Genomic DNA, 24,601 nt, shown 5'->3' with positions numbered 1-24,601 from the left:
CTTAGGGCCTCACAGCCTGACTGACTTCTGCCTTTCCAGTGACCATTCAGTAACAAACAGGTGGACTGTCCCTTCATAACAATGAGAACAGAGAGGAAACTCATTATTGTGCTACTGTATGGATAAGTAAGCGCCAGTGATCTCAGCAACATGATGAAAGTTGAAGTCGCAACATTTTGCCTGATCCAGAGCTGATGGCTCTCGAACCCAAAGAGTACTGATCTGCAGGATTTTTACTCAGATATTAATTATGTGAAACAGTTTCTTTGGATACCATTTTTTTCTTTAGTGGAGAACAAAAAGGAAAACAGGGAAACAGAAACACTGGCTCTAGAGCAATGTTAATTTAGTCAACGAAAACGTTAGGTATTCATTGACATACTTTTTTCATGACTAAATAGAAACTAAAATATAAATGGTAAAATAGCTGACAACAAAAACGGTGGTGATATCACAGTCCTTGGTGCCCCGATGATGTTAAAGATGATGATGGTGACTGCCATGGCTATCACCACCTGATTGGTGAACAACAAAAGTTGCATCACTCTGTTCCCCTCTTTAATCCCTCCAATCAGTCATTTATGTGTTACAACTGCAAGAATCCACAAGCAAATATTTTTCATTGTCATAGATACAGTTGGCATTGCGTCAGATTTTGAGGGCATATCGTTACCAAAATTATCCTTTCCAAAGACTATCCTTACAGACCAGTTATAGAACAGGATCAGATTGTCGTTCAAATTTAACAACACTAAAAAATGATCCTCCTCAGGGAACAAATTATATATCATGAATGGAATTTTATATTATCTCATGGAGACAAAGGTACACATTTTTATGAATTCATGAAGAATTAGCATCCACAATAAGCAACACTGAAAAAAATCCCTGCACTGTTTAGGGAGGTGAATATAACGTCAAAGTTATTATATGGCTGGCAGACATGCACATAGTTGGATTTTGGATCCCAGGGGCGTCCTCCCTCTCAAATGACAGTCAAAGTGTTCAGCAACCCTGCTCTGTGCTGCTTTTTAGTTTATGTATCGTTCAGTAAGGCAAACAACAGCTCTTCCGCGTTGTAGGTGGTGGTTTGTTGTCTTCCTGAACCGGATGTGACGTTTTTATGGGATGGATGCTGACTGTATTGGATAATTGTTGCCCGATGCAGAAGTCTGTGTGAACTGTCTCGTGACGATACAAAAATAGGTTCCTCTAAGCTCGCGTGGCAAAAGTCCTACCAAACTAGCACTGTCCGCTGACATCGTGAAAAATGAGTGCCCGAGAAAAAACAGCTACCCGTAAGGTGGGAAGTAAGACAAGAGACGACCTGTGGGAACATTTTTGTTATATTAATAACGAAAATAAAACTGAGTGTACCGTGCCCGATCATAATGGAGAGCCTTGTGGACACAAGATGGGAGGGAAAAAAACTGCGAGTTTAAAGAGACACCTGGAGACGAAACACCCAGAAGTCTCTGCCCAGGTAAACAACAAGGATGAGTGATGTATGAATTATCTAAAACATATGTTAACACAACTGTTTGCGTTTGTAAACAGAAAAGTGGTCGCTATGAATACGCGCTTCGGTGACTCGACATAACATCTAACTATTGTCAGGCCCTGCGACGTTAGCAGAAAATCAGAGCAACATAAATTGTATAAATGCAGTGGATTGGGGATTTGGTTTAGGTGTGACTTTGCACTTTTTAAAAATATTTCTTGGCATTATTTTTGAAAAGAAGTCAGAAACGCATTTGCAGTCTAGATGACTAAAATAGCAACTTATTCTTTCTTCCTACTGATATTTTACAAGGAAGTATCTTACTGTAAACAGTTAGAATAGAACTGAGAAAATGGGAAATAAAACCGACTGAAAAATGAGTAAATGAACACAGACTAAATTGGGATTAAGTTGCCAACTAACTTTCACTGACTGATAATCAACCAAAAAATCAAAGACTAAAATATGACCGTGTCCAGGTTTTTTTTTCTTCTAGATACTAAGTTTCTGTTTCTTGTCAACACTGCTCTAGAGTAATTGTTTTAACATGGTTGGCATACACCGCAGGTTTTCCTGCATTAAGAAGGAGCGGGTGGAGGAACCATTTTGTCTATCAGCTGCATTTTGCAGACTCACTGCTTTGTTCCACTAAATCTTACACCCTGGTACTTGAAGTTGTTGCTGTTTTTCTCCCTGTATAGCACAGATTAAAATAGCAACTGATCATGAATCATTGATGATGTTACCTAGAAGTTGTTACATATTGTGAAAATTGAAATAGGTAGAATCATCCTTAACTCTGGTTCTCTATGGTCTGATCTAATTTGCCTTCTCAGTTACAGCCGTGTGTGTAAACTGTATAGGAAGTAATACCTTAACCAACATTGTTCATAAAAAGTTGAATTCGATTACTTTTCTTGCCCACAATATTCCCTTCCCTATCATGATTTGCTGAGACGCAGAATTGAAGTTGAAGTGCCATGTTGTCTCTCATCCTCAAAGTTTTAAAACACAAAGCCATGTGTGCAACTATGAATGTGAAAGTACAGTTATGATGCAGCAGAGCCATAAGGCATGATGTTGGTGTGATACAGATAACAGATTACTAATGACCTGCTCTTGGTTAACAAAGCCACAGTTTGACTGCTGGTTTATGGGAAAGATGTCCTGAATATTTTGAACTCTGTAACTGATGACTGCCATTTTGCCCTGACCAAATGGAGTGAGTATTGCTGAGAAATTTGGTCTGGTGCAAAACTTCTTGTAAATGTTTGCAATTTGCACTAAAGAATATTCATGTGAGATTATGTGTGTTTGTGTACAATCTGTAAAGGTGATTGTTTTCAGGTATTAAAACATTAAATAAAACAGAAAGCTTGGACTCGATTGCACTTCATTTTGGCTCCAGACCAAATGACATGAACTGATCACTTTCTCAAGAGTTCAACAGAGTGATCTCAGGGTTAAAAACAACAAAAAGCTTTTATCATAGAGAGAAAAAGTGCAAATTTCATAATGGAAATAGGAAAAGGGTTAAAAACCACACACAAACAGTATCTGAGTTTCAGTAATCACTCTCTATATTCTAGCCTACCTTGTCTAGGGATGGGTACCTTTCACATTTGAAACCATACAGTACCTGTGCCCTGTACCTGATAATCGGTATTGCAACTCAACAGTATCAACTTTAGGTACTTTTAGGTAATAGTTTTTTTTTGTGAAATCTCAAAACTTTTCAATTTGTTTCTCAGTTTTATAAACTTGTAATGCTGTGTTTAAATTCAGCGTGGAAAATCGCCTACTCTTCCACTCTCTCACAGTCCTTGTACCTAATTTGGTATCCATCCCTAACCTCATCTGCAAACAATGACAAGCAAATGAAATTTTGAACACTTGACTTTATTGCTTATTTCTTCAGGAACTTTAACCACTGCTTTGCAAACTAACCTTACTAATGTTGTGGTGGCTGAACTTGTTTTCATCACTGTAAACAAAGTCTGACTGTAGAATGTTTTCAGTTGTTTCTTGCATTGTTACACAGCTGACTTAATACAAACACATTTTATTCTTTGTGACCACATACCCTACTTTGAGCCTCAATCAGGGAAATTTATTCAGCTACTTTTTGCTTGGTAGCTTTTTTTCTATCCAGTAAAATGCGTCTGAAGGTGAGGTTGATGCGAGGCAGGATGATCTTCTTGCGAGCAGGAAGGCTGTGATACCAAAAAGTGTTTGTGGGAGAATTCATGAGGAGCAGACTTCCGTGAGCAAGCTCCAACTTTACAGGCTCAATGTGTCGGCGGTTCTGTTTCCCCCGATTGTCTCTGTGTCTGAATATAAAGTCTCGAGCTGCTCCCAGAGAGACTGAGGCAATGGGACAGAGGGGGTCCAGCTCCTTCTCATCATCTCGATGCTCCCCCATGTGATCCCGGCCATCTTTGTACCTGATAGAGAGAGGAACACAAATACCAGTCTGACTTTAATGAGTATCACTTATCACTTAGGGGTTGCCATGCTCTCTCCCCTGAAATCTGTCTGCTCATCATAAAATCCTACACCATGATTGGCTCTATGGCTTAAGCTAAAATCTTTTTTAATCTACTACACATACATCCAAATTCATATACACAGGAGTATAAGATCTGTTTTTGTGACGTGTATGAAATGTGAGTAGTTAGGGTGTTAATGTTCAGACAGAAGAGGTGAATCAATGTAATTTTCCCATTTTGGCCACCCCATCCAAAAAGGTCCGGCTCCAGTCCTTGTCTCACCTGTTTACCAAAACAAAGTTGAATGTATGTCCGGTTGTTTCTGTGACAGCATCCCGGATGTATTCCAAGGTCGGAGTCCAGGGGCAGGCTAACCGTGTCACTCCTGAATAAGTGTAGGTCAGGCCTTCATCTCCATAGGTCGCCTGCTTTCTAGGTATGTTGTACACCTTTCCAAACACCTGCACCTTCGCTTCCTCCCCTGAAAGACAAATAGACACAACTGTCAGAGCAATACCCCAACCTCTGATTAAAACTGCAGTGTGAAAGGCAGAAGTTGCACCTGTTGAGTACACCAGCTCCTCCTCTAGCCGTTTAAAAAGCTGGTCTGCCTCCTCTTTAGAGAACAACAAAGCATAATCACAATCCAGTCCTTCTGCCTCGATTTTCCGCCAGGGGACAGGATTAGAAAACTCTTCTAATAATGCCTGTTCATCCTCAGTGTCCTCCTCCAGCTTCATGTCGTCATCCTCCAGTTTGAGTTTCTTACATGGACTTTTCCCATCACTGCTGCTGGAGCTTTTCTTCCCTTCAACCACTAATTTTTCCATTGAGAAGCTGGTTTTTTTTTCAATGAAGCCTGAATGTTAAGAAAAGAATAAAGCAGTGAAATTAATAGACTGAATTATTTATCTGTGAAAAAGAAACAGCTTGTTGGTCTATCGTTACAAGCTCATTTCCTAATTTCCACCACAAGCTTGACAGAACAGCACCAACAGTTTGTTTTGAACAGCGCTCAGCTCATTATCATAACTGCTTACGTCACTTTGATTTGGCGCGAATCATTTAGGTGAGTTTAGGCTCTCGTGGGCTAAATCGCACTTTTGCCTCGCCACAAGAGAGGACAATAATTTTACAGGATCTTACTGGCGTGTTATTTTATCCAAAATGATTGGACAAAAGACCATTAACTCGTTTTTTTCGCCTGTCTCGAAGAAGCGCCTCTCTCAGGAGCTGAATGAAAAAGAAGAGGATGCTAAAGATCCGGTGAGAGTTGCTTTAGCCACGAACTGTCTACTGAAATTAGCCACATTTTTGTCAGCCTACCATTGACCATAGCGATATTGATGATTGGACGACATTAACAATGCACTTTAAGTCATTGAAACTCCTTTGTGTGTTCAGAGTTTGCAGTTTGATGCCAGCCGGGCAGCGTGAATTAAGCTGCGTTCACAAGCACTGATGCGTTTCAGACTGTTACTTACCGTGATGCTATTAGCTTCGTAAACACAAGCATGTTTTCTGGACGGTGTGGATGGTCTCTACGCCCTCATTCATTTAAAACCACATTGCTCTTATCTTCTCCGTATTCTGCCCAATACACTAAAATTCTGCAGAAGAAGCTGAAGCCTTCGACGGCGGAGTCAGAGCGGTCCAGTCCGCCTCCTGCGTCCCTGTCCCAGGAGCAGCTCGACAGGATCGCCCGCAACAAGAAGGCGGCGTTGGAGAAGCTTGCTTCCGCTCAAACACCTCCAGGGTTCGGGGAGAGCTGGAGAAGCGGACTCAGAGCTGAGTTTGGAAAGCCCTACTTCAAACAGGTGAGAGGAAAAGTCAGCGTACTTTACACTGTGTCCCTTTCGTTTCTCGTGATTTAAACAAACGTATTTCTCTATAAACAGCTGATGACTTTTGTTGATGAAGAGAGAAAACGCAACACCGTGTACCCACCTGCGGACCAAGTTTTCACCTGGACTCAGATGTGTGAGATCAGAGACGTAAGTGAGCCTGTTATGACACTTCCTGGAAACCTGGCTTGCAATCAAATCTGAAACGTTTAACGTGAATCAGAAGATCTTTGTAGATAAAACGAAACCCAAGGAGCAGGGACGTACTTACCACAAAATCAGAACTTTTACATAGGGATGCACGATATTATCGGCACAATATCGGTATCGGCTGAAAAAAAGCTTAAAAAAACGTTTATCAGTATCGACAGATGTGAACATTTCTGCCGATAGGCACAGCTGATAAGGTGCTATTCAGTTAGGATTATTGTTATTTTCCATCTGAAAAATAAGCTCCTTGAATAAAATGTAGCACTTCATTTATTTGCACTGCAGAGCTCTGTGTCTGTCACCAGGTTGTTACAGTAGCTCTAAAAAAATCAAATGCAACTTGGTTATGTCTAAAAATGCATTTTACATTCATAATGTTCATGTGATCTAAAGGAATTATTTTTCTGTATTTTAATACTGAATGTCTTGAGTTTGAAAAAATGATACATTTCTTATTTATGGTAAAATCAAACGTTTTTGTCTTGTTTTATGTGTGTTTCTTAAACAAATAAGACAGTCACAATAAGAGTAACATAAATTCCAGTACAGGACAGACTTAGCTTTCTTTACTGTGAAAAAAGGGGTCAAAAGGGGTTTCGGTATAATCGGCATATTGGATATCGGCAAAAATCCAATATCGTGCATCCCTACTTTTACAGTTAGAGATGCATTCTAAGATGTTTTAATTGTTTTGCATTGCTGGGACAGTTTGGTAAATGTTCAAGAATGAAATGTTGTGTTGCAACCTCTGTACACAAAGACTACTCAGTCAGGTGTGATTAAACTTAAATATTGAGTTTCCTCTGGCATTGACACTTTTGAATGATATCACTGTGAAAACATGCTTACAAAAACAATCAAAGCTCCTCCTTTTGTAACTCCAGTTTGTGAAATGTCTCTTGTCCAACTCTAAAGATATTGCAACATACACAAACAAACCAATTTTTGTTAATGCTTCGAGTATGTCAGTTTGAAAGGGGTTGTCCCAGCAACACCCCTTTAAGATGTCTGTATTTTTTCAGGTGAAAGTAGTGATTCTTGGGCAGGATCCGTATCATGGTCCCAACCAGGCCCATGGACTGTGCTTCAGTGTTAAAAGACCAGTGCCACCTCCTCCCAGGTAGAAACCGTTGTTTTTCATACATTTGAAACTATTGTCTGTGAAATGACAGTTTTCTGATGTAGAATCTTATAATGACATGTTTATTATGTCCCTGAAATTTTTCATTCTCCAGTTTGGAGAACATGTTCAAAGAGCTGGTGTCAGACATTGAGGGCTTCCAGCACCCAGGGCATGGAGATCTGACTGGGTGGGCAAAACAGGGTAAGTTTAAACCAAGTCAGTTGAGTTTGAATCACGGTGACACAACAAGAAATCTGTTGGTTTTTAACCATCCCCTACCTTAAACCTTTCCCTCCAGGTGTTTTGTTGCTCAATGCGGTGTTGACTGTCCGAGCACACCAGGCAAACTCCCACAAAGACAAAGGTTGGGAGACATTCACAGATGCTGTGGTGCAGTGGCTCAGCAACAACCTGGATGGCCTGGTCTTCATGCTGTGGGGATCATATGCTCAGAAGAAAGGAGCTGCTATAAACAGGGTGGGTCTGCAGCCTCATTCTGATTCAAACACTGAAAACCAAAAATGTTTACATGTCATTGCATCTAAGAGGAAAATTTCTCTGTTTGTAGAAACGCCATCACGTCCTGCAGGCTGTGCACCCATCTCCCTTATCTGCTCATCGAGGATTTTTTGGCTGCAAGCATTTCTCGAAGGCCAATGAGCTGCTGAAGAAATCAGGAAAGTCTCCAGTAGACTGGACAGCACTTTGAGCTGTCATTCATCTCAGCTTTTCCAACATGTGCCACTAAACTGACCATAACCATATGCTGCCCATAAGCTTGTTCTGTTTAGCATTAGTTCAATGCAGTGATTTAGGTTGCACTGTTATTTTTGTGCTTTACACTGAACTTTCATAAAACCAAATCAGAAGATGTATTGATACACATTACTATCTGCAGCTGCCAGTTTGAGCTTTGTAAATATTATTTAGGGTTTTCTTTGTTTTATGATCAATTTATTGTTTCTATTAAAACAGTTTCAAAAGAGGATGCTGAATGCTTTGTCTCTACATTTTCTTCACCCTTAATATTAGGACTTACTGTGAGGCCAGGGCCAGAACCTTAGAAACAAGCGTGGAGTGTATGCACTGATGTTCTACACTGAGGTTAAAAAAATAAAATAATAAAATAAAATGGTAAAGAAAGGAAAACATCATCATTAAAAGAAAATGTACACAGCATAGAAATTCGGATGTTTCTTATTTTGTGTCCTTATATTTTATCTGTATCCTAAGCAGCTGACTTTGAAGGATTTTTGACAACTAATATCACCCCATAATTGAATCACACATGACTGTGTGTTATTTATTATTTTTCGTGAATTTATAGGCCATTTTTTGCCTTAGTTGATGGAACAACTGAAGAGAGAAAGGACATGTTAAAAGAAATTCACAAGTCATCTAGCAGAAGTGCCAAGGCCGGGGTTCAATCCGACCGCTTCTACAAACTTTTCTCTGTGCCCTCGGGTGTTTCGACATATCTAAAATCAGACACGTATGTTGAACTCCCAGAGTACTGTGGAGGTCTGTAAATAAAGTCAGAGGGTCGGAATTGAAAAGCAGAACATCTCCCGTTGTCCTCAGAAACGCATGAACATATCAAGACAGGCCGCCCAAGTAATTTGCTGTGACGAATGGAGTCCTGGGCATTTATTGGTGGACAAAACCGCCCTCTTAAGCTGGCAGGGTTGCCAGGTCAACATATCCTGCAGCGGAGCGCGAATTTAAAGTATTGGCGTGCAGCTTTGTGGTCTACCCATCTTCAGACAGTTTACATGTTTACTATGTAAATAACACAGACACACTCTCAAGCAAGCAAAACACAAGACAATATTAGGGAACAAATCAACAGCCCTGCGCACCAATAGCCCCCAGCACAAAGATAAAAGTAATCATTCTCATGTTGCCAATAGAGCAGTTGGTTAACACTTTGAATTACCTTATTACCGAAATTTTCTATATAAATGCACTTCCCTTGCCTTGGATATTTATCTGTACAATCTGCATTACAGAAAAAAATATCCAAATTACACATCCACAGGGATGTGATTCATCGGGGTCGTGATTTAGACTAGCATGGTGTTCATCCTACCTTAGTAAACAAACATTTGTGTTAAGGATAGAATATAAGCTATATTGCAATTTCGACAATACCTTGTGTAAATATTTAGTCAACAGGCACTGTTTAAGTGTTTTTTTTTATTAATCGTAACGCCGGACGCAATAGCTTTGATGATTGGAATTGTGTTTTTTTTTTTTTTTTTGGAGCACAGAATTAAGTGTCATTTGGCTGGATTTGTTGTGAGAATCTGGCAACGCAATGTGCTGCATTCCAAACTGCTTCTTGCACTGTGGAAGGTTTTTTGAATGTGAAGAAGGGGAAAAGATGTATCGCCCGAACAGGGACTTGAACCCTGGACCCTCAGATTAAAAGTCTGATGCTCTACCGACTGAGCTATCCGGGCTCATGAAAATTGCTCGAGGTGTATGTTGAATTTGAAAAAACAAAAAGATAATGAAGTATTGAAATACTATTTCAATGATTTTTTTTTCTCCACGTACCATTCACCATCTTCGAACACCGGCTACCGTTCCGTGTATGGAACCTGTCCAACAGTTACAGCTGCGCTTACGGAAAAGATGACAACAGTAGCTACAGATAGACATAACGAAATCTGTGTGTTTTATTGTCGTTTTAATCAACAAAAGTTTTCTATGGTGTTTCTGTAAAATGCAATGACAAGCACCTCAACAATCTTAATCTATCTCCAAAGAAGGTTTGTAAACACAACGGCTGAATTACGTTGCCTACGAAACAGGAAGTGAGTCGGAGGGAATACTCCTCTCCTGTCTCGTGCTGCCTCTATCCTGTCTTGCTACGGAAACCGGAAACCCGTGTGCTGTAATGTGCCCCTTACTCTTATCCCAAAACTGACCTTCCCGGTGATTTAGTAAGGTTTAGGAAAATGCTTTGTACTATTTTATATATAGTTGGATAGATGAGTGTTCAGAAATGTCAGCGTTTAGCCTCGTTGTGAAACACACACACTGTGGTGTGCTGTCACGTATTTGGTGTCCCTCTTTTAACCGGTTAAACAGCGAAGTAAGCCTAACCTGCCGCAGAAGAAGAAACCTCATCATAACCGCAACACGACTATTTTGCTCAAAATCGCTCAACCCCAAGGTATGTGCATATACTTTAAGTTACGGTTCGGTTATTGAGTTTTTAGCGTTCTGTGTTGATTACTGTGTCACATCTTATAGATTCCGAAGGTTGCTACATGGGAACCAATACCAGAGGACCAACTTCCACCGGTAATTATCTTTCAGTGAATATGAACACAATTTAGTTAAAGCAAGTTGTTACGACAACCCATGCTTGTGTAGTTAATCAAAGGCAAAGGGACCTACTTTTCTAAAATTTCACTGAAGTTGTTTAGCAGAAGTGAACTAGACTTTCTTGAAAGAATCCCTCTTTTAATGCAGGTTTTGTACGCTGAATTTATTCACCTGTCTTTATTTTCCGTTAAGTGGCAGCTTACTTTTTTTTTAAGCCTAAACAAATCTCATGGCTTCATTCTATACTTTCTTTTATACAAAATTATTTGAGTGACTATTGAAAGGGTGCTCTAAAATTCACAGTTCACACCTTTGATTTGACAGCCTTCTCAAATCCCTGCTGACCTGGTGGACAAACTGGAGCGTCTTGCCTTGGTCGATTTTCGCACCAAACAGGGTCTGGATTGTTTGGAGAAAGCTATACGGTTTGCAGATCAGCTCCATGTTGTTAACACAACTGGGGTTGAACCGATGGATTCGGTGCTGGAGGATAGGTGTGAATATATTTGTGAACAAAGAACTTGTTCCAATGCTTCTCTTTTCATTTTAGTAATAATCAAATAGCACAACACATAACAGCTGTAGCGTCATCTGAAACTCTTGAGAGATCTATTATTATTATTTAATTGTTTTATCCATGCACATTCAGAGCACTATACCTGAGGGGTGATGCTGAGACAGACGGGGACTGTGCTGATGAACTGCTTCAGCTTTCCAAAAACACAGTTGAGGAATACTTTGTGGCACCACCAGGTAGGGGAGAAATGTAAATATATATATAAATATATATATAAATATATATATATATATAAATATATATATATATAAATATATATATAAATATATATATATATATATATATATATATATATATATATATATATATATATATATATATATATATATATATATATATATATATATAATCTCAAAATATAAGAGCTAATTTTGATGAACTGATGAAATATCGTGTGATACTAAGGATAAGTAAATGGATGTAAACTAAAATACTGTTTATTGCACAGGTTTCTTCACTAATATTTTTCTCATTCTAGGCAATATCCCTCTACCACAGAGAGAGGAGAGGACTGCCATGCTGAAAAACTCAGAATTCTGATGCTTTTGAGTTTGCCATATTTTATAATGTTTTTTTTTTTTCTTTTTTTTTTTTTTAACTTTTGAACTATTAAAAAAATGTTTGGGTACTTTGTTATTATTTTCTTCAGCTGATTTCTTCCATCCTCTCTTTTATTTTTAGTTTCATTTTATTCAATTTGAAAGTTAACAGTGCTTTGGACACCAGTGATATGCACCCTTATTGCCTGTTGTTGGTACATAGGTCCACTCTGTGCTGTGCGTGATGCTCTTTATCAATATCTGTGTGTTCCGTTCCTCCAGAAACTTTTTAAAAATAAACTTCCACATAACCCCAGTCATGCAGTGTTTTGCGAATTCAACAGATGATATATATATTTTTTCCCGCCCAGAACAAAACATTCTGACTTCACATTACCTGAGCAGGAAGTCCCCTTCAAACCCAGCGTTGATTAAGTCATACAAGATTATGACCACACTATGTTGTTCTTTTATTCACCTGCTTTGAACCTTAAACTTCTAACGCTGCGTCATGTTTTGAGAATGGAAACCGAAAGTTATGAGGCAAATGGGAAAACGAATGTTAAGTCAAGTGGGCGTGCTTGATCAGCTGCGGCAGGCTGTACATAAACAGTGCTCAGCTGAAACCCGCTGTTACAGCTACTACACTGTATCGTCCGGAGATCTGTGAGTGACTTCAAACTTTGTCAGAAGTTTCGAGAAGGAGTGCACGACGTTAATCGGAGGTGAGATTCTCTCTTTATCCACTCCAAATTTCAACTAACCGTGTTGTATTTTTAAAAAAGGTTTATTAATGTTTATTTCCCCCTTTTATTTCAGACATTTGGAATGATGGATATCGTCATTGCAATGCTGGGTGAGTCCCACACCCTGACCCTGAGGGTGAACCCTAACGACACAGTGGCCTCTCTGAAGAGACTGATCCAGCAGAGTCTCGGGGTGCCCTCTGAGAGGCAGAGGCTGGTCTTTGATAACGGGAACAGAACACCTCTCAACGATGACACGAGGTCCCTGAGCTCTTATTCCCTGCAGCCCGGCTCCCGGGTCAATCTGCTGGTCACCAAGCCACCGGCGACCATCGAGGTGTCCCTCAGGAATGAGAAGGGGAAGTTGTCAACATACGACATCGCACCGGATGAGACTGTGAACGACTTCAAGATCAAAGTCCAGGACCGAGAGGGGGTCGCTACGAGTCAGCAGAGGCTGGTTTTCCAGGGCAGAGAGATGTCGGGGGGAAGACTTTCAGACTACCACGTCAAAGAGCACAGTACCATCGACATGGTGATGCGACTGCGAGGAGGCTGAGGACTTTTCTGGTTAAGACCTCTTTCATTCTTCTGTTCTACTGTTAATTGTTATATTTAATACAACAAGCAATATACAAATGCCGTATGGCTGTTTGTTATTTATCACTTTTATTTTGATCAATGCATTCCTGAACATTTGTGTCATGTAAACAAAACATTTAATTGCTGGCTAGTTCAATTTTATTATACGCAAGGCACAATGTGTTTTTTTCCTTCTTTTGTGTTGTAAATTACATGTTGTTATGGATGATGTTCAAAAATAAATCTAAATTGTGAAATAATGTGTCTTTATATTTTATGTCCTGGCCAAATTTTTTAGCTCAGAGGAAATAAACAAAATTAATCTTTTGCAGTAAAGTATGAAACTTGACGTTACCTAAATACAGCAGTTTCAAGAGCTCTTCCACTCTTTACAAAACTTTGTCAGTGTTTAGTGATAATTTATTTTTGTAAGCTATGTTTACTTAATAATTACAAAGGCAGTGGTGTTCAAAATGTTACAGCAGCATTTTATGAAGGCTTGATGTGCAGTACTTTGGCAGACAGTCATCACCAGAGTTAATGGAAATTATTGTCCGGATTAGAAACCGAAAGAGCTACATTAAACAAATTACGCTGATGCCACTATAAGACGGAAGCTCTCCAGTTTCACTTTCCTCCAGTTAAGGGACTTCATTTCCTCACTGATGCGAGGTAGGCATACCAAAACAAGGCAACCATGTTGGCAAACAGCACTCTAAACTGAAAACATAAACAGACAAAAACATTAGTGGTGTCATTATGTGACTCAGCATGTGATCAAAGACAGCTTGCCAGTAAAATACATACCTGGACAGGCACAAAGTTGATATTGACAAACTGGAAGGGAGTCCACACTTTCCAGTTCATCTTTAAGGCTGACCAATAACTTGCTTTCACCTTCCTCTCGAAGTCTTCCCAACTCCTAGCCTTAAAGATAATACAAGTATATATTTTTAGCCCATACTGAGGATTAAATAGGTATTCACAATAAAATCAACACAATAACACGGAGGACTACATACCAAAGTAAATTTAAAAGATGGCATGAGTTACTACAATGTACATTTAAAGGGCAGTTTAGCATTTCAACACATAGATAAGATGCCACTGGGAGTTGAAAAACTTGTGTCTTATCAGCTTATGACAGAAAGAAACAGTGTTACAAACTGGATGCATGAAGTTTGATGTGCCACAGAAAGAGGGTATGATAAATAATGCCTACTAGCTTCACTATGGGAAGCATAGGACCCTGAACTTCAACCCCAAAGTCTTAAAAATATAAATATAAAATCAAGAAATCCTTGCAGCGGCAGTAGTTGTATTTTTTTCTTCCAAACTGATTATTTGTGAATCTGACAACCTTCAATCACTCTCAAATAACATGACTGAGGCTTCTATCTATTGGGGTGATGGGAGATTTTCTGAGAAGACCCACCTCCAGGATATTCATAACAAAGTAGAAAAGAAGGAGAAAGCCTGGTGCAAAAAATAGTCGGTCCAGAAGCAGACGTTTGACAATACACAATGGATCTGTGGTGGGTATCCAGTACTCCATCAGCTGGTAGAAGAAATGGCTCACTGGTCCTGTGATAACAAACCTGTAACAGATATAAAAAAAAAAAAAAGGACATGGGTGTGTTTGAGTGAAGTTTGACAGATTTCAACTTGGGACACTGCATTCTTACCAAACATTTGATCTTAGAGATAGCAAAGTGCTAAATGCCATCATGTCTCAAACTGTCAGGGACATAGATGACATTTAATAAGAAACAAGGAAGAAAAATTATCATCAACTCTGTTTTTGCATGAAGTCTCACCCATAGATGGCGTATCGTGCAGCTCCAACTGTATCAATCTCACTGACTGGGGCTCCATTTTTGGCTTTTTTTCTTGCCTCCAGAACCTGAGACAGAAGATTTCCTAATGCTGAGAGGATGCCACTGAAAATATCAAGGACAAAACCAATCACATATGTTTTAATCCACAGCACAAGTATGGACAGCTGAGAAATAAAGCATTTGCAAACTTTGTAGGGGAGGTTCTCCGTGCAGATGCTGATTGGTTAGATACAGAGTGTGGGGTCAGTGTGTGACCAGTTCAAGTTTGCACTGGTCACACACTGACCCTGCACTCTTCATTCACACAATAATGCACCCTTGAAGTCAACGATCAAATAAGACATGTTTTAAAATCGCTTTCCAGCAGTAATTTGATAAGCTTAACTGTTTTTAGGAAAGGAAGTCAATGACAACGCCCCGGATTGTCGGGCTCTAAAACACACTCCAGAAATCAGTGAGCATGCAGCAGAATAACTACAAACCAGTCAGTGAACAAACATGTAACAGACCTCGTAATTGACTTAGTGAGGATGGGGTACTTCTTCAGAAGAAACAGATACTGCTGTAGTAAACGGTAATGTACGGACGCATCACGGACTGGCACACTCTGCACAGGCATCGTCACTCGATCAACTGTTAGAACATTTTCCAAAACAGACCTAAAGTTCAACAGAAACTCTGCCAAAGACTTCCTGTCAACGTAATTACGTCACTTTTGGAGACACGCCCTCTGCCTCCAACATGACGGCAAAAACGATTGTTTTACACAGTCTGTGGGCTGGACTCTAAACTTTCTCATCTGAAACTGTTACAGAGGAGTTGATTTAAATAGTTACTAACTTAACCCTACCATTCATAAAAACGTCAAAGAATAAAAAATTTAGAATTCTCGTTAGTCAGATACATACTTAATTAATGCTCGTCGTTTTTCCAGACAAAAAATAATTAAAAAAAACAAAACAAAACAACAACAACAACAACAACAACAACTAAAAAATGTGATTTTAGTTACTTTCTGACAGTTATTGTGGTCCCACCGTGTGATTATATTCTTGACTTAAACTAAAAAATAAAACCCTGCATATGATACATTTCTGAAGCCTTCGAGGTGTCTACCTTGATTTTATGAAACAAATAATTGTGTTTTATTATATCCAACAAGTGTGTCTTAACTTTAAAATGTAGTGGACTCAAATCATCATTTTGTGTGAAGTATTTTGTAACTTGGAACAACAGGTTAGATTTATATGGACAGATGTCAGTCATGTTGACCAATTGCCTTAAAACCTATGTTACTGGAAAAAATTAAATCAATTTGAAGAAAAAAAAAAGTGTTAAATTAAGCCTTTCTTTGATCACTACTCTGTACTCATCAGTGGCTCCTTTAATCTCTTTCTGCATTCAACTTGTAAGTTTTCTTTCTGACAATTTTCTTTCCACTTTCCTTTGCACTGGCATTGAACAAAGTAGGCTGAACCATAGACAGGACAGAGTGATCAAGACGAATGAAGAGAAAACAAGAACTGGTTTCAACATTCAGTTATTATAGGTGCTTTGACACCACTTACCCATTTAATGTTGAAGCCCCATTTTGTTTCAGCTTTGCTTGAATTAAATTAAAATAATCAGGGTTTGTTTAAACAAATTGTAAGGTCTGAACATGACAGAGTAGAGGAATTAGCTTTTAATTTAAGTGTTTTTTTTTTTTATGAAAAATTATATACTTTAAAGTTAAATGTTGTCTGCATCTCAGTGAATCTGTGCTAACAGAGGTGTCAAGTGAATCTGATTAAAGGCCTGCAGCTGTGACGTCACTCCATTTTTTTCATGTGATTTTGGTCCAAATCAAGGTCTCTGCATTAAACGCTTGGAGTTGTACCTTTAAAGGCTGGAACACAGAGCTGCCTTCTTAAGCTGTCCCAATTTACCTGAATCCTTTCTACCTCCTCATCAACATGATTCTTATACCTGCATGGTTACATGATGCAAATCCAACAACAGCTAACAACAACCATCTTCGATAATTTTCTTCAATCTCAACGACACATTGGCTATTATTAATTCACTACTCAACCACCAAGGGGGGGCAGTTAAAGCCCTAAATCTCTGTGAATTACATTAAATATATTTCGGAGTTGATGGTGGGTTTTTTTGTTTTTGTTTTTGTTTTTGTTTTTTTGCTTACTCATTCAAATTTAGTTAATGTCTAGAATTTGAAAATAACCTGGGATACTAGTAGATTATACCTTATACCATATATATATATATATATATATATATATATATATATATATATATATATATATATATATATATATATATATATATATATATATATATATATATATATATATATATATAAACGTTATGCTGTTAAACGTTATCGCTATTAAATTTTTATGCAACCATCTTTACTTTTGGGTTGTAGACACAGCATTAAAGTTTTTGACCACATGGAGGCGGCAAAAATCCGGCTGTAAATGAACACTCACATGAGACGCCATATCAATAGTGTAGTTGACTAAGCAAAATTCTTTTTCTGCAGATGATCAAACTAGAGAGGATATACTGATTTAAGATGTACTCAGCGACAAGTTATAATTATCTTTCTGCTGTTTCTTAAAGTGACATCACTTCTACTACTGTCTAAGATGAAAACACATGTCAGTATGTTATGGAAAAATAATGATAATTCCATTTTATTATTTTATTACAAGAACATATACCATTCAATATATATTGTGTATAGACTCATAGAACTCTAAGCTTAGAATTTGATTGTTTTACAGTACACATTTTTTACTGGCCACAAAATAAAAATATCAGCTTTTACAAATAAAGCAGCATATGACAGGGAAAAAAAGAATAAATTATTAAATAAATAATTTGGCAAATACATGTTACAATAAATAAAAAGACCTTTTTAGACAGCAGTCAGAGTTCACAAAAACACAAATATTAAAAGCAGTTGATCTCATCACATTGTAAAGCGACACTTAAATACAAACCAACTGAAGTTTTATGTAAGAATGACACTGATGAAGTCTAGAGACAGACCAACTTTAGTTGTAATATAACCCGTGAAAACAAATTTTATGTCATCTTGAGCCAAAAGTCTGTCAAAATACCAAAACAATTTCCTTTCTAACAGGGGGTCATGCACTGTTCTTGAGAAACTATATCAAACTTGTCCTTTTACTTTTATCTCCCTCTTTAATCACCGAAGCCTCAAATATCAGAGCAGCGTGTTAAACCTTTTACTCTCTTCTTCATAATCACACTCACACTGAAACAGTGCTAGACTTACAAGACAAAGTACAAGGTGAGTAACAATGCAATTTACAAAATATACTGGATCACTTCATGATGAAAAAGATCAGGTTTGATGCTTCATATAAATCTCCACTTACACATCCAAAAGTCACTTAAATATCAGGTTATGATTTTACAAGCTTTAACATAATTTAACCTTTATAAGTCACACACATCTATCTCTCAGTACAGTACACACCACACATAACAAATAGGACATAATATTTGGCAGAGAAGGCAGTCGGACATTAAAACACTGTTGGATGCTTAATCACTAACATGGTGCAAAAGCAAAACAATTCTCATTGATGTGTGTTGAAATAACAGAGGGGTCTACATTAAACTACAGGCCAGTGTTCTCATTCAGTCATCTGTGAAAATTAAATGTAATTTTGGGGCTTTTTTCAAATTTCTTCTTTTTTCTGACAGTCTTTTGTAAAGTGAAAGAATAAGAGGTGCATTCTGTCAATATACATTCTGTTTAATCTTGTTCTATTAAAATACGTAGTACAAACTATCATCTTTACGTCTTCTCATAAATATAGCTTCTGAGTGAGTTCTGCTCTGTATTTCTTGGTTCAAAATATGCAACAAAAACCATCCTCACCTTAAAATATTAAGCTCATTCAGATTATGACTGACGCTTGAGGGATTTCTGACAAATTTTTAAAAATGAAATGTTTTTGTTATAGTTAGGTTATTCACTCAAACATACTGACAAATACAAAGGAAAATATACTCTTACAGCTGTTGACAACACAAACAACATCGTGGGTACAGTTGATAAGGCTCATAGCAGCAAACTGTGATTGTAAAGGCCTTGTGTAATATATGTGTGTTTGTGTGTGCTCAGAAGTATGTTTCTCCAATGCTGCTACAGCTGTTTGCACATCACTGGGAAGGAGAGCAGACAAACAGAGCCATCACTTGTTCTCTATCAGCATCTGCACTTTGCACACCAGATCCCTGGCCTGGGTCAAAATCTGCTTTATGTTGTGGTGTTCAGCCATTTCTGAAAGACAAAAGCATATTTGATTATTTTTACTGCAAAGCTGAACTTTGATAACAAAGAGATAATGGACCCTGTAAACTTTACTAAGTCTGTAAGTTTAAAAAAAATTTAGCCAGTGAAGCATCAGATTCAGTCAAGGTAGTACTCCAGAAATGTATTATTGTACTATCAGATGGTGTCCTGGTATAGGACCTAAAACAATCTAATATGTAACATTAGTTGTACTTAAATAATAATGGGGGCTTTTCCTGTGTGAGCGAGTGCAGCCAGGTCATTCAAAACTCTATCTTGACGCCCATTCAGGGCATCATCTTATAATGTCAGAGCCTAAACAACCTAAACAAAGACAAAATTATCTAAAACTAATAAATCATCATCTATAAATTAGATGGACCTGAAAAAGGGAAATGATGGTAGCAGATCCAGGTCCCAAACACTAACAACGCTTGTACCCACGATTTCTATAATTCCTGACCAGTCTTCACATGTAACTCTCTGCTTAAAGTAAGCACTGTGTCTATTATAAAATTATTGTCTTTGCTTCAAAGCTGAGAAAACTCCAATGAAATCGCTCAGGTGAATTCATTTAAAGGTCCCATATTATGCAAAAATCACTTTATTAAGTCTTTAAGCGAAATTTGTGGGTCTTTGGCTTTCCTCCCAGCCCACAAAATGTGATATTTAATGACAAAACCTGTACTGAGTAGAGCTTGTGAATGTAAAATCCTGACCTAAAACGAGCTGTTTGGATTTGGGGATTTGCCGATGTCGGTATCACTGCTCTATTTTTGGCTGTAAACAGCCACATCGTTCCATGCGCAAGCTTCCCATCTCGGAAGAAGGCAAGTCTAAGTGGCTAGAGTTCATTTATGAGGTAAATGTGCCAGCTACACTCAGTAAAAATGTGCATGTGTGTACTGGTTACTTCACGGCCGACTGCTTTTCCAACTTTGGACAGTACAATAGAGGGCTAGCGAATAGACTGGTCCTGAATCCAGGCGCATTACCAACCATCTGCCAACAAACCTCAGACCCTGGAAATGTGAGTATTTTAAATGCTGTGTGCTGTGGAGCAGATGTAAGAGCTTTTCCTCATTGTCCCCCCTGTCTCTGTGTAAGCTTCAGGATGCTAACTTTAGCTGCAGTTAGCCTGTTGTTTTAGCCTGTAATGTTATGGTAAATGAGCTTTGCTGTTTTTTGAACGTTGTGTACTCAGAGCTCGTGGCGCCGCTCTCAGTGGCGTGGAAGAGCGGGGCGGTATCAGCGTTGGCTCATTTACATATGAAGGTCACGCCCACTAAATCAGAGCGTTCTGAACAGAGGGGCTATGAGAGCCTGGAAACAATGCTGCTGTGCTTGATTTATTGGCTTTTTGGATGAAAACATGTTACTACCATTTCATGAAGACATCAATGATCCATATCAAACTGCAGAAAAGGAGCACAATATGGGACCTTTAACTTGACAAGGCTTCTTTAGGCTCACATACAACATGCCTTTATTTATAATGTGAGCTCTGTGTCAAGGGGAAGAGGGTATATGTGGATTTCAACTGTGGAGGGACATGATTTACCATTGAAGAACTTAATGATGTCGGTGAAGTCCATGTTGTTCTCCAGGATGATGTCTCTGTAGATCTCCACCAGTGCCAGAGCAATGAAGAGGACAAAGTGACTGGAGGAGACGTTCTTTGCTGCCCAGATAGTTTCCCAGACTGAAAACACATCGTCATACACCAGCTCTGGAGAACAGGACACACAAAGAAACAGGAGTGAAAGTGCGACAGTGCTGGAGGGCTGGAATGGGAGGCAAGCTTGAAGGAAACAAAGTTATCAGGAGAGAGGGGTAAAGGAGGGGGCTGGTGTTTGTCGGGTGTGAGAGACGATAAACTGAAAAACCACAGTGAGAAATTTCACAGAAAACAAGACAGTGCATTGTTTAATCTCAGTTTTATGCAGGCAGTTTTTCTCAGTGAATGCCTAAGCAGCTCCCAGTGTTGTTTTCCAGAAATAACATTGATTTCTAAATCCTTACCAGACCCTACTAACTGGATGTCTTGTTAACAAACTGTCAAGAAGTTTTCATCCACCAAATGAGGATCAAGAACAGTGCAACTCCCTCTCCTCTAATTGGCATAAAGTCTTTCAAACCCAGCCATCACTGTACCTCGCTTGAAGTCGAGGAGAAACCAGCGGTAGCAGAAGTAGAAGTGGGTGTAGTCTCCATTCTGGTGCATTAGTTCAAACAGCTCAGAATCCAGGATCTTCACAGAGAGGGGATCAAAGAAGATTCAGAAGAGGATTTAATGAGACAGGTTGAGAAAAAGCAGGTTGTTTATGGGGTTAGACGTGGATCAAGCGGAATCAAACAGCTACTTTTCAGCGGCTGTGTCACCTGGATTAAAGAACGCATGTTGGCAAAGTGAGTGTCCATAGCTCCCCCATGTGGAAAGTTCTGATTCATCCTCTTCATGAGCTCGGTGAAGCAGCTGAAGGCGAGGGCCTCTGAGACAAGGAGAGACATGGGAAGCAGGAGTGAGAAAGTGAGTGGGCAAACTGTTCACTGCTGTTTCATAAATAACTGTAAAAAATACACCAAAATGTCAGGGAGGAGGAAACACGAAGTGATTCAGAGTGTTGACTCACCATCATCCAGAATGACTAGAAGAGGAGCGAGCAGATCACACATGCCCTGCACGTAGCCGATGTCAAGGTGCCTCCAGATATAGCTGAAAATACAACACTAAGACATGTGAGCTTTACCGTCCTCGGCTGGCTTTGTCTGCCAATCTGAGTCACGCACTGCTGGTAGTGTTTAAATTTTACTTCAGAAAATAAGTTCAACAAGTTATTGTTTAACAATTATCTAGGCAGTTGTTGTTACTTAAATACTTATAAATTAATGTTACATCAGGATTTGTTTTAACTGAAGAATAAAAAATATAAAATTTTCCTTAGGTGAATTCACGTTTCCTATTATCAGGACTAGTAATTTTCTATCCCAGTATAAAAACCTTGAATTTGTCAGTCTTTCACCTGCACATGATGTTGCGCAGCTTCTCCAGGTTTGCAGGAGTGAAGTACCAGTAATTTCTGTCACATCGCTGGACATCCTTATCAATGCGGTGCAGGTTTAATGTATACAGGTCCAAAAGCTCATGCTGAAACAGACAAAGAGTTAACAAAGAATAATGCCACTGCAGAGTTTATTTGCAGCTGAATGAATCTGAAGCTGAGAATAAATGTGCATACAGAGAAGGTGCCCTCAGAAGACCCTGGATGAGTTGCTTCGTTCTTTGATTTTCCCGGCCCCGCCTCAGAATCAAACTGAGGGTAAAGGCTCTCCATCTCCGGCTCCTCGGACAAAATGGACTCTGTGCCTTCTGGACTGGGCTTCTCCTGCCCCACCTCCTCCACATTAGGAGCAGAGTCCTCAGAAAAAGAAGACCCTTTGCAACGCCCCTTCCTGCTCCAAGGCACCATGGAAACTTTGGCTGTAGGGATTTCCTCCATCTCTATGGCGGAGGGAGACTCATCAGATTCGGTCATGACCTGAGCCTCCTCTTTCTGAGGAGTGATGTAATGGTCCCTTGCCTGTGTTACCCCAGTGTCTGCTGGGAAAACAAGGCTCTTCACAACGTCAGTTGCTACGGGTTCTGTTACATTTTCTTTACATTTGTCCAAAGAAATCTCATGTGGTTTGCTTGAATCTGATTGGTCCTTTGTCTTTTCCTCATCTGTTTCTGCAGCTTCCTTTGATGTTTCCTCGGTACTCTTTTCCACACCTTTTCTTTGCTGATTGAGATCTTTTAACATTTCTGCTGCAGCTGCTGAGGCCATCAGGGTATCCTCATCAGACACTTCTTTTTTTGTTTCTTCTGACTCTAAAGATTCAACTCCTTTGAAGTCTGCTGATGCATCTTGGTCTTTAATCTCTTCTTTATCAATAACTCCAGGCTCCTCCTCAGCTTGTTGTGTTTCGTGCTGCATGCTTTTCTCTTTGTCCTCCTTCCCAAGCCCCTCTTCCAAGTGTTGTATCATGCTATCAGCTGTTCTCTCACTTTCTGTATTTTCAGCAGTTTCTGATCCTTTCTGCTCATCCTGTGTGTCATTCACTTTACCTTTCAGCTGGCTTTCTATTTCCTCTGTCAGACCTTCACTCTCCATCCCACCCGGTTTCACAGTTGTAGATCTCTGAGACAGATCAGGTGCAGCGCTGTCCTCTGTACTAAGTGAGCCATCTGACAGGCCTGAGGTGACGGAGAAGTTACGGGAGGAGGGATGTCCGGAGTCAGGAGAGCTCGTTCCATTCTGCAGAGCTCCATTTGGCATCTTTGGCACCTGTTTGGTCTCCTCAGTCTTGGGCTCCATCTCGATCTGGTCCACCTCCTCCACGGACTCAAACACCTGAAAGAACAAGCCAAAGGGAAGCAGGCTACTCCAGGGGAAGGGATGGGAGGATGTGAAGAACTAGCAGGAGAGAGTGCAGGGATGAGGAATAGTGGTACAAACAGTTGAAATGACATACTTTAATTTAGCCACCTTTAGGAAGAGCTATCAGAAAAGACTTGATGAGGCTGTCAGTGCTGTTCAGTTTAAATGCTGCTCGGTGAGAAACCTGAGGGCATATTTCAGGCTGTAACAGAGAGAGCTTTGATACCTGTGTGCTGCTGCTGGAGTCACTCTGCAGGTGAGCCAGACTCTGCCTGTCTGAGCTCTGGGAGGACTGGGACTGAGTCATAAAGAGATTCAGGCAAAGCAAATTATTATTTTATGAAATCATTTCTTTTTAATATATAGGTTTAATGTTTTTGTCTGTGCTCACGTCATACTCTGGTGGTTTAACATAGCTCTTCCTGAGACCACCCATATTGAGTAAATCCTCTTTCTTAGCTGTCTGTTTTGATGATGATTTAGATAGTTCTTTTTAATAGAATATGTTCAGACTATGCGACTGGAATGAGTAAAATGAAACCACCAAAGTAAAACATGCAGGACTTTTTTGTTCCAAAGTATCGACTGAGGATACAAAGGGCTGCGTTATCATTCCTATACATCTGATTCTTTCTCTGAATATAAAACTATTTCCTCCTTTCACCTCAGTACTGACAGTTGAATCGTGGTGGACCATCTTCTGGCTGGAGCTGTCCATGCTCGCTCCAGAGGAGCACTTTGCTAAAGCTACAGCGTGCTGCTCCTTCTCCCGCTGCTTGACAATCTCCTCACAGCTCAGCCACTCACGCATGGTCTGCTGGTAGCACACTCGGACCTGCTCGTCCACCTGTGGGGGGGGGGTTCAGAGATAGGAGTTTAGATAGGAAGTACTGAAGAGTGAGTAAGGTCATAGATCATCAAATACAAACCTCCTTTCGCTCCTCTTCAGACATCCCAAACTGATAATGACCCAGCAGGAAAGGCCACACCTCTTTTCGCAGCGAAGCCTCAACACCACCAAAGTAGACGAGACGAAGCAGCTCCTTCTCCTCATACGCC

At 39.5% G+C, this 24,601-nt stretch overlaps 6 protein-coding genes and 1 non-coding gene across 13 annotated transcripts in view; 3 read left to right on the top strand and 4 right to left on the bottom strand.

Moving 5' to 3' along the window:
- Positions 1-1,270: 1,270 nt before the first annotated feature.
- On the top strand, positions 1,271-8,153 carry unga (uracil DNA glycosylase a). Of its 3 annotated transcripts, none has more exons than XM_074669363.1 (7): positions 1,271-1,483; positions 5,607-5,807; positions 5,889-5,984; positions 7,067-7,164; positions 7,280-7,368; positions 7,466-7,644; positions 7,736-8,153. In XM_074669363.1, exons 1-7 carry the CDS (start codon positions 1,271-1,273, stop codon positions 7,874-7,876), a joined length of 1,017 nt encoding a protein of 338 aa, XP_074525464.1. In that variant the 3' UTR covers positions 7,877-8,153. The 3 variants fall into 3 exon arrangements, with proteins under 3 accessions (XP_074525464.1, XP_074525466.1, XP_074525465.1); XM_074669365.1 differs by lacking the exon at positions 1,271-1,483 and adding an exon at positions 5,023-5,256; XM_074669364.1 differs by lacking the exon at positions 1,271-1,483 and having other exon boundaries at positions 5,505-5,807.
- On the bottom strand, positions 3,161-5,613 carry alkbh2 (alkB homolog 2, alpha-ketoglutarate dependent dioxygenase). Of its 2 annotated transcripts, none has more exons than XM_074669366.1 (4): positions 5,317-5,379; positions 4,553-4,849; positions 4,273-4,471; positions 3,161-3,945 (listed from the first exon to the last, which is right to left on the bottom strand). In XM_074669366.1, the coding sequence occupies exons 1-4, from the start codon at positions 5,324-5,326 to the stop codon at positions 3,612-3,614; spliced, it is 840 nt and encodes a 279-aa protein (XP_074525467.1). In that variant the 5' UTR covers positions 5,327-5,379; the 3' UTR covers positions 3,161-3,611. The 2 variants fall into 2 exon arrangements, with proteins under 2 accessions (XP_074525467.1, XP_074525468.1); XM_074669367.1 differs by lacking the exon at positions 5,317-5,379 and adding an exon at positions 5,475-5,613 and having other exon boundaries at positions 3,415-3,945.
- A 1,403-nt stretch (positions 8,154-9,556) lies between the features above and the next one.
- On the bottom strand, positions 9,557-9,629 carry trnak-uuu (transfer RNA lysine (anticodon UUU)). The gene has a single exon. It is a non-coding gene; the product is annotated as a tRNA-Lys (tRNA).
- Positions 9,630-10,009: 380 nt separating this feature from the next.
- On the top strand, positions 10,010-11,700 carry gatc (glutamyl-tRNA amidotransferase subunit C). Its single transcript, XM_074671197.1, has 5 exons — positions 10,010-10,348; positions 10,429-10,479; positions 10,828-10,997; positions 11,153-11,256; positions 11,559-11,700. The coding sequence occupies exons 1-5, from the start codon at positions 10,178-10,180 to the stop codon at positions 11,618-11,620; spliced, it is 558 nt and encodes a 185-aa protein (XP_074527298.1). The 5' UTR covers positions 10,010-10,177; the 3' UTR covers positions 11,621-11,700.
- Positions 11,701-12,212: 512 nt separating this feature from the next.
- Positions 12,213-12,961, top strand: isg15 (ISG15 ubiquitin like modifier). The gene is made up of 2 exons (XM_074671198.1): positions 12,213-12,344; positions 12,439-12,961. Exon 2 carries the CDS (start codon positions 12,448-12,450, stop codon positions 12,922-12,924), a length of 477 nt encoding a protein of 158 aa, XP_074527299.1. The 5' UTR covers positions 12,213-12,344; positions 12,439-12,447; the 3' UTR covers positions 12,925-12,961.
- Positions 12,962-13,008: 47 nt separating this feature from the next.
- On the bottom strand, positions 13,009-15,502 carry pxmp2 (peroxisomal membrane protein 2). The gene is made up of 5 exons (XM_074671196.1): positions 15,295-15,502; positions 14,765-14,887; positions 14,383-14,545; positions 13,755-13,874; positions 13,009-13,667 (listed from the first exon to the last, which is right to left on the bottom strand). The coding sequence occupies exons 1-5, from the start codon at positions 15,402-15,404 to the stop codon at positions 13,599-13,601; spliced, it is 585 nt and encodes a 194-aa protein (XP_074527297.1). The 5' UTR covers positions 15,405-15,502; the 3' UTR covers positions 13,009-13,598.
- Positions 15,503-17,552: 2,050 nt separating this feature from the next.
- The window catches only part of sgsm1a (small G protein signaling modulator 1a), a 32,263-nt gene continuing 25,214 nt past the window's right edge, over positions 17,553-24,601 (bottom strand). The window contains exons 16-25 of one of the 4 annotated variants that reach the window (XM_074669657.1): positions 24,472-24,600; positions 24,207-24,389; positions 23,769-23,840; positions 22,361-23,578; positions 22,145-22,269; positions 21,755-21,837; positions 21,504-21,613; positions 21,276-21,372; positions 20,683-20,850; positions 17,553-19,109 (exon numbers count right to left, since the gene is read on the bottom strand). In XM_074669657.1, coding sequence (XP_074525758.1) covers positions 19,021-19,109; positions 20,683-20,850; positions 21,276-21,372; positions 21,504-21,613; positions 21,755-21,837; positions 22,145-22,269; positions 22,361-23,578; positions 23,769-23,840; positions 24,207-24,389; positions 24,472-24,600 — 2,274 coding nt within the window. In that variant the 3' untranslated portion in view covers positions 17,553-19,020. The remainder of the gene's footprint in view (positions 19,110-20,682; positions 20,851-21,275; positions 21,373-21,503; positions 21,614-21,754; positions 21,838-22,144; positions 22,270-22,360; positions 23,579-23,768; positions 23,841-24,206; positions 24,390-24,471; position 24,601) is intronic. The other 3 variants (XM_074669658.1, XM_074669659.1, XM_074669660.1) reach the window with 3 other exon arrangements.

Source organism: Halichoeres trimaculatus, unplaced genomic scaffold, assembly GCF_033239565.1.
Source record: "Halichoeres trimaculatus isolate MK-OKI-2021-1 unplaced genomic scaffold, fHalTri1.1 fHalTri1_scaffold_5, whole genome shotgun sequence".
Taxonomy (NCBI): Eukaryota; Metazoa; Chordata; class Actinopteri; order Labriformes; family Labridae; genus Halichoeres; species Halichoeres trimaculatus.
This window is presented reverse-complemented; position numbering and strand designations above follow the sequence as displayed.

Coding starts and splice junctions, on each gene's coding strand:
- unga (XM_074669363.1), top strand. CDS start 1,271: ATGAGTGCCCGAGAAAAAACAGCTACCCGTAAGGTGGGAAGTAAGACA. Junction 5,808..5,888: donor GAAAGCCCTACTTCAAACAG/GTGAGAGGAAAA, acceptor CTCTATAAACAG/CTGATGACTTTTGTTGATGA. Junction 7,165..7,279: donor CCAGTGCCACCTCCTCCCAG/GTAGAAACCGTT, acceptor TTCATTCTCCAG/TTTGGAGAACATGTTCAAAG.
- alkbh2 (XM_074669366.1), bottom strand. Junction 4,472..4,552: donor GGAGCTGGTGTACTCAACAG/GTGCAACTTCTG, acceptor TTTGTCTTTCAG/GGGAGGAAGCGAAGGTGCAG. Junction 3,946..4,272: donor AACTTTGTTTTGGTAAACAG/GTGAGACAAGGA, acceptor TCTCTCTATCAG/GTACAAAGATGGCCGGGATC.
- gatc (XM_074671197.1), top strand. CDS start 10,178: ATGTCAGCGTTTAGCCTCGTTGTGAAACACACACACTGTGGTGTGCTG. Junction 10,480..10,827: donor CAGAGGACCAACTTCCACCG/GTAATTATCTTT, acceptor TTGATTTGACAG/CCTTCTCAAATCCCTGCTGA. Junction 11,257..11,558: donor ATACTTTGTGGCACCACCAG/GTAGGGGAGAAA, acceptor TTCTCATTCTAG/GCAATATCCCTCTACCACAG.
- isg15 (XM_074671198.1), top strand. CDS start 12,448: ATGATGGATATCGTCATTGCAATGCTGGGTGAGTCCCACACCCTGACC.
- pxmp2 (XM_074671196.1), bottom strand. CDS start 15,404: ATGCCTGTGCAGAGTGTGCCAGTCCGTGATGCGTCCGTACATTACCGT. Junction 14,888..15,294: donor CTCACTAAGTCAATTACGAG/GTCTGTTACATG, acceptor TGATATTTTCAG/TGGCATCCTCTCAGCATTAG. Junction 13,875..14,382: donor TTGTTATGAATATCCTGGAG/GTGGGTCTTCTC, acceptor ATTATCTTTAAG/GCTAGGAGTTGGGAAGACTT.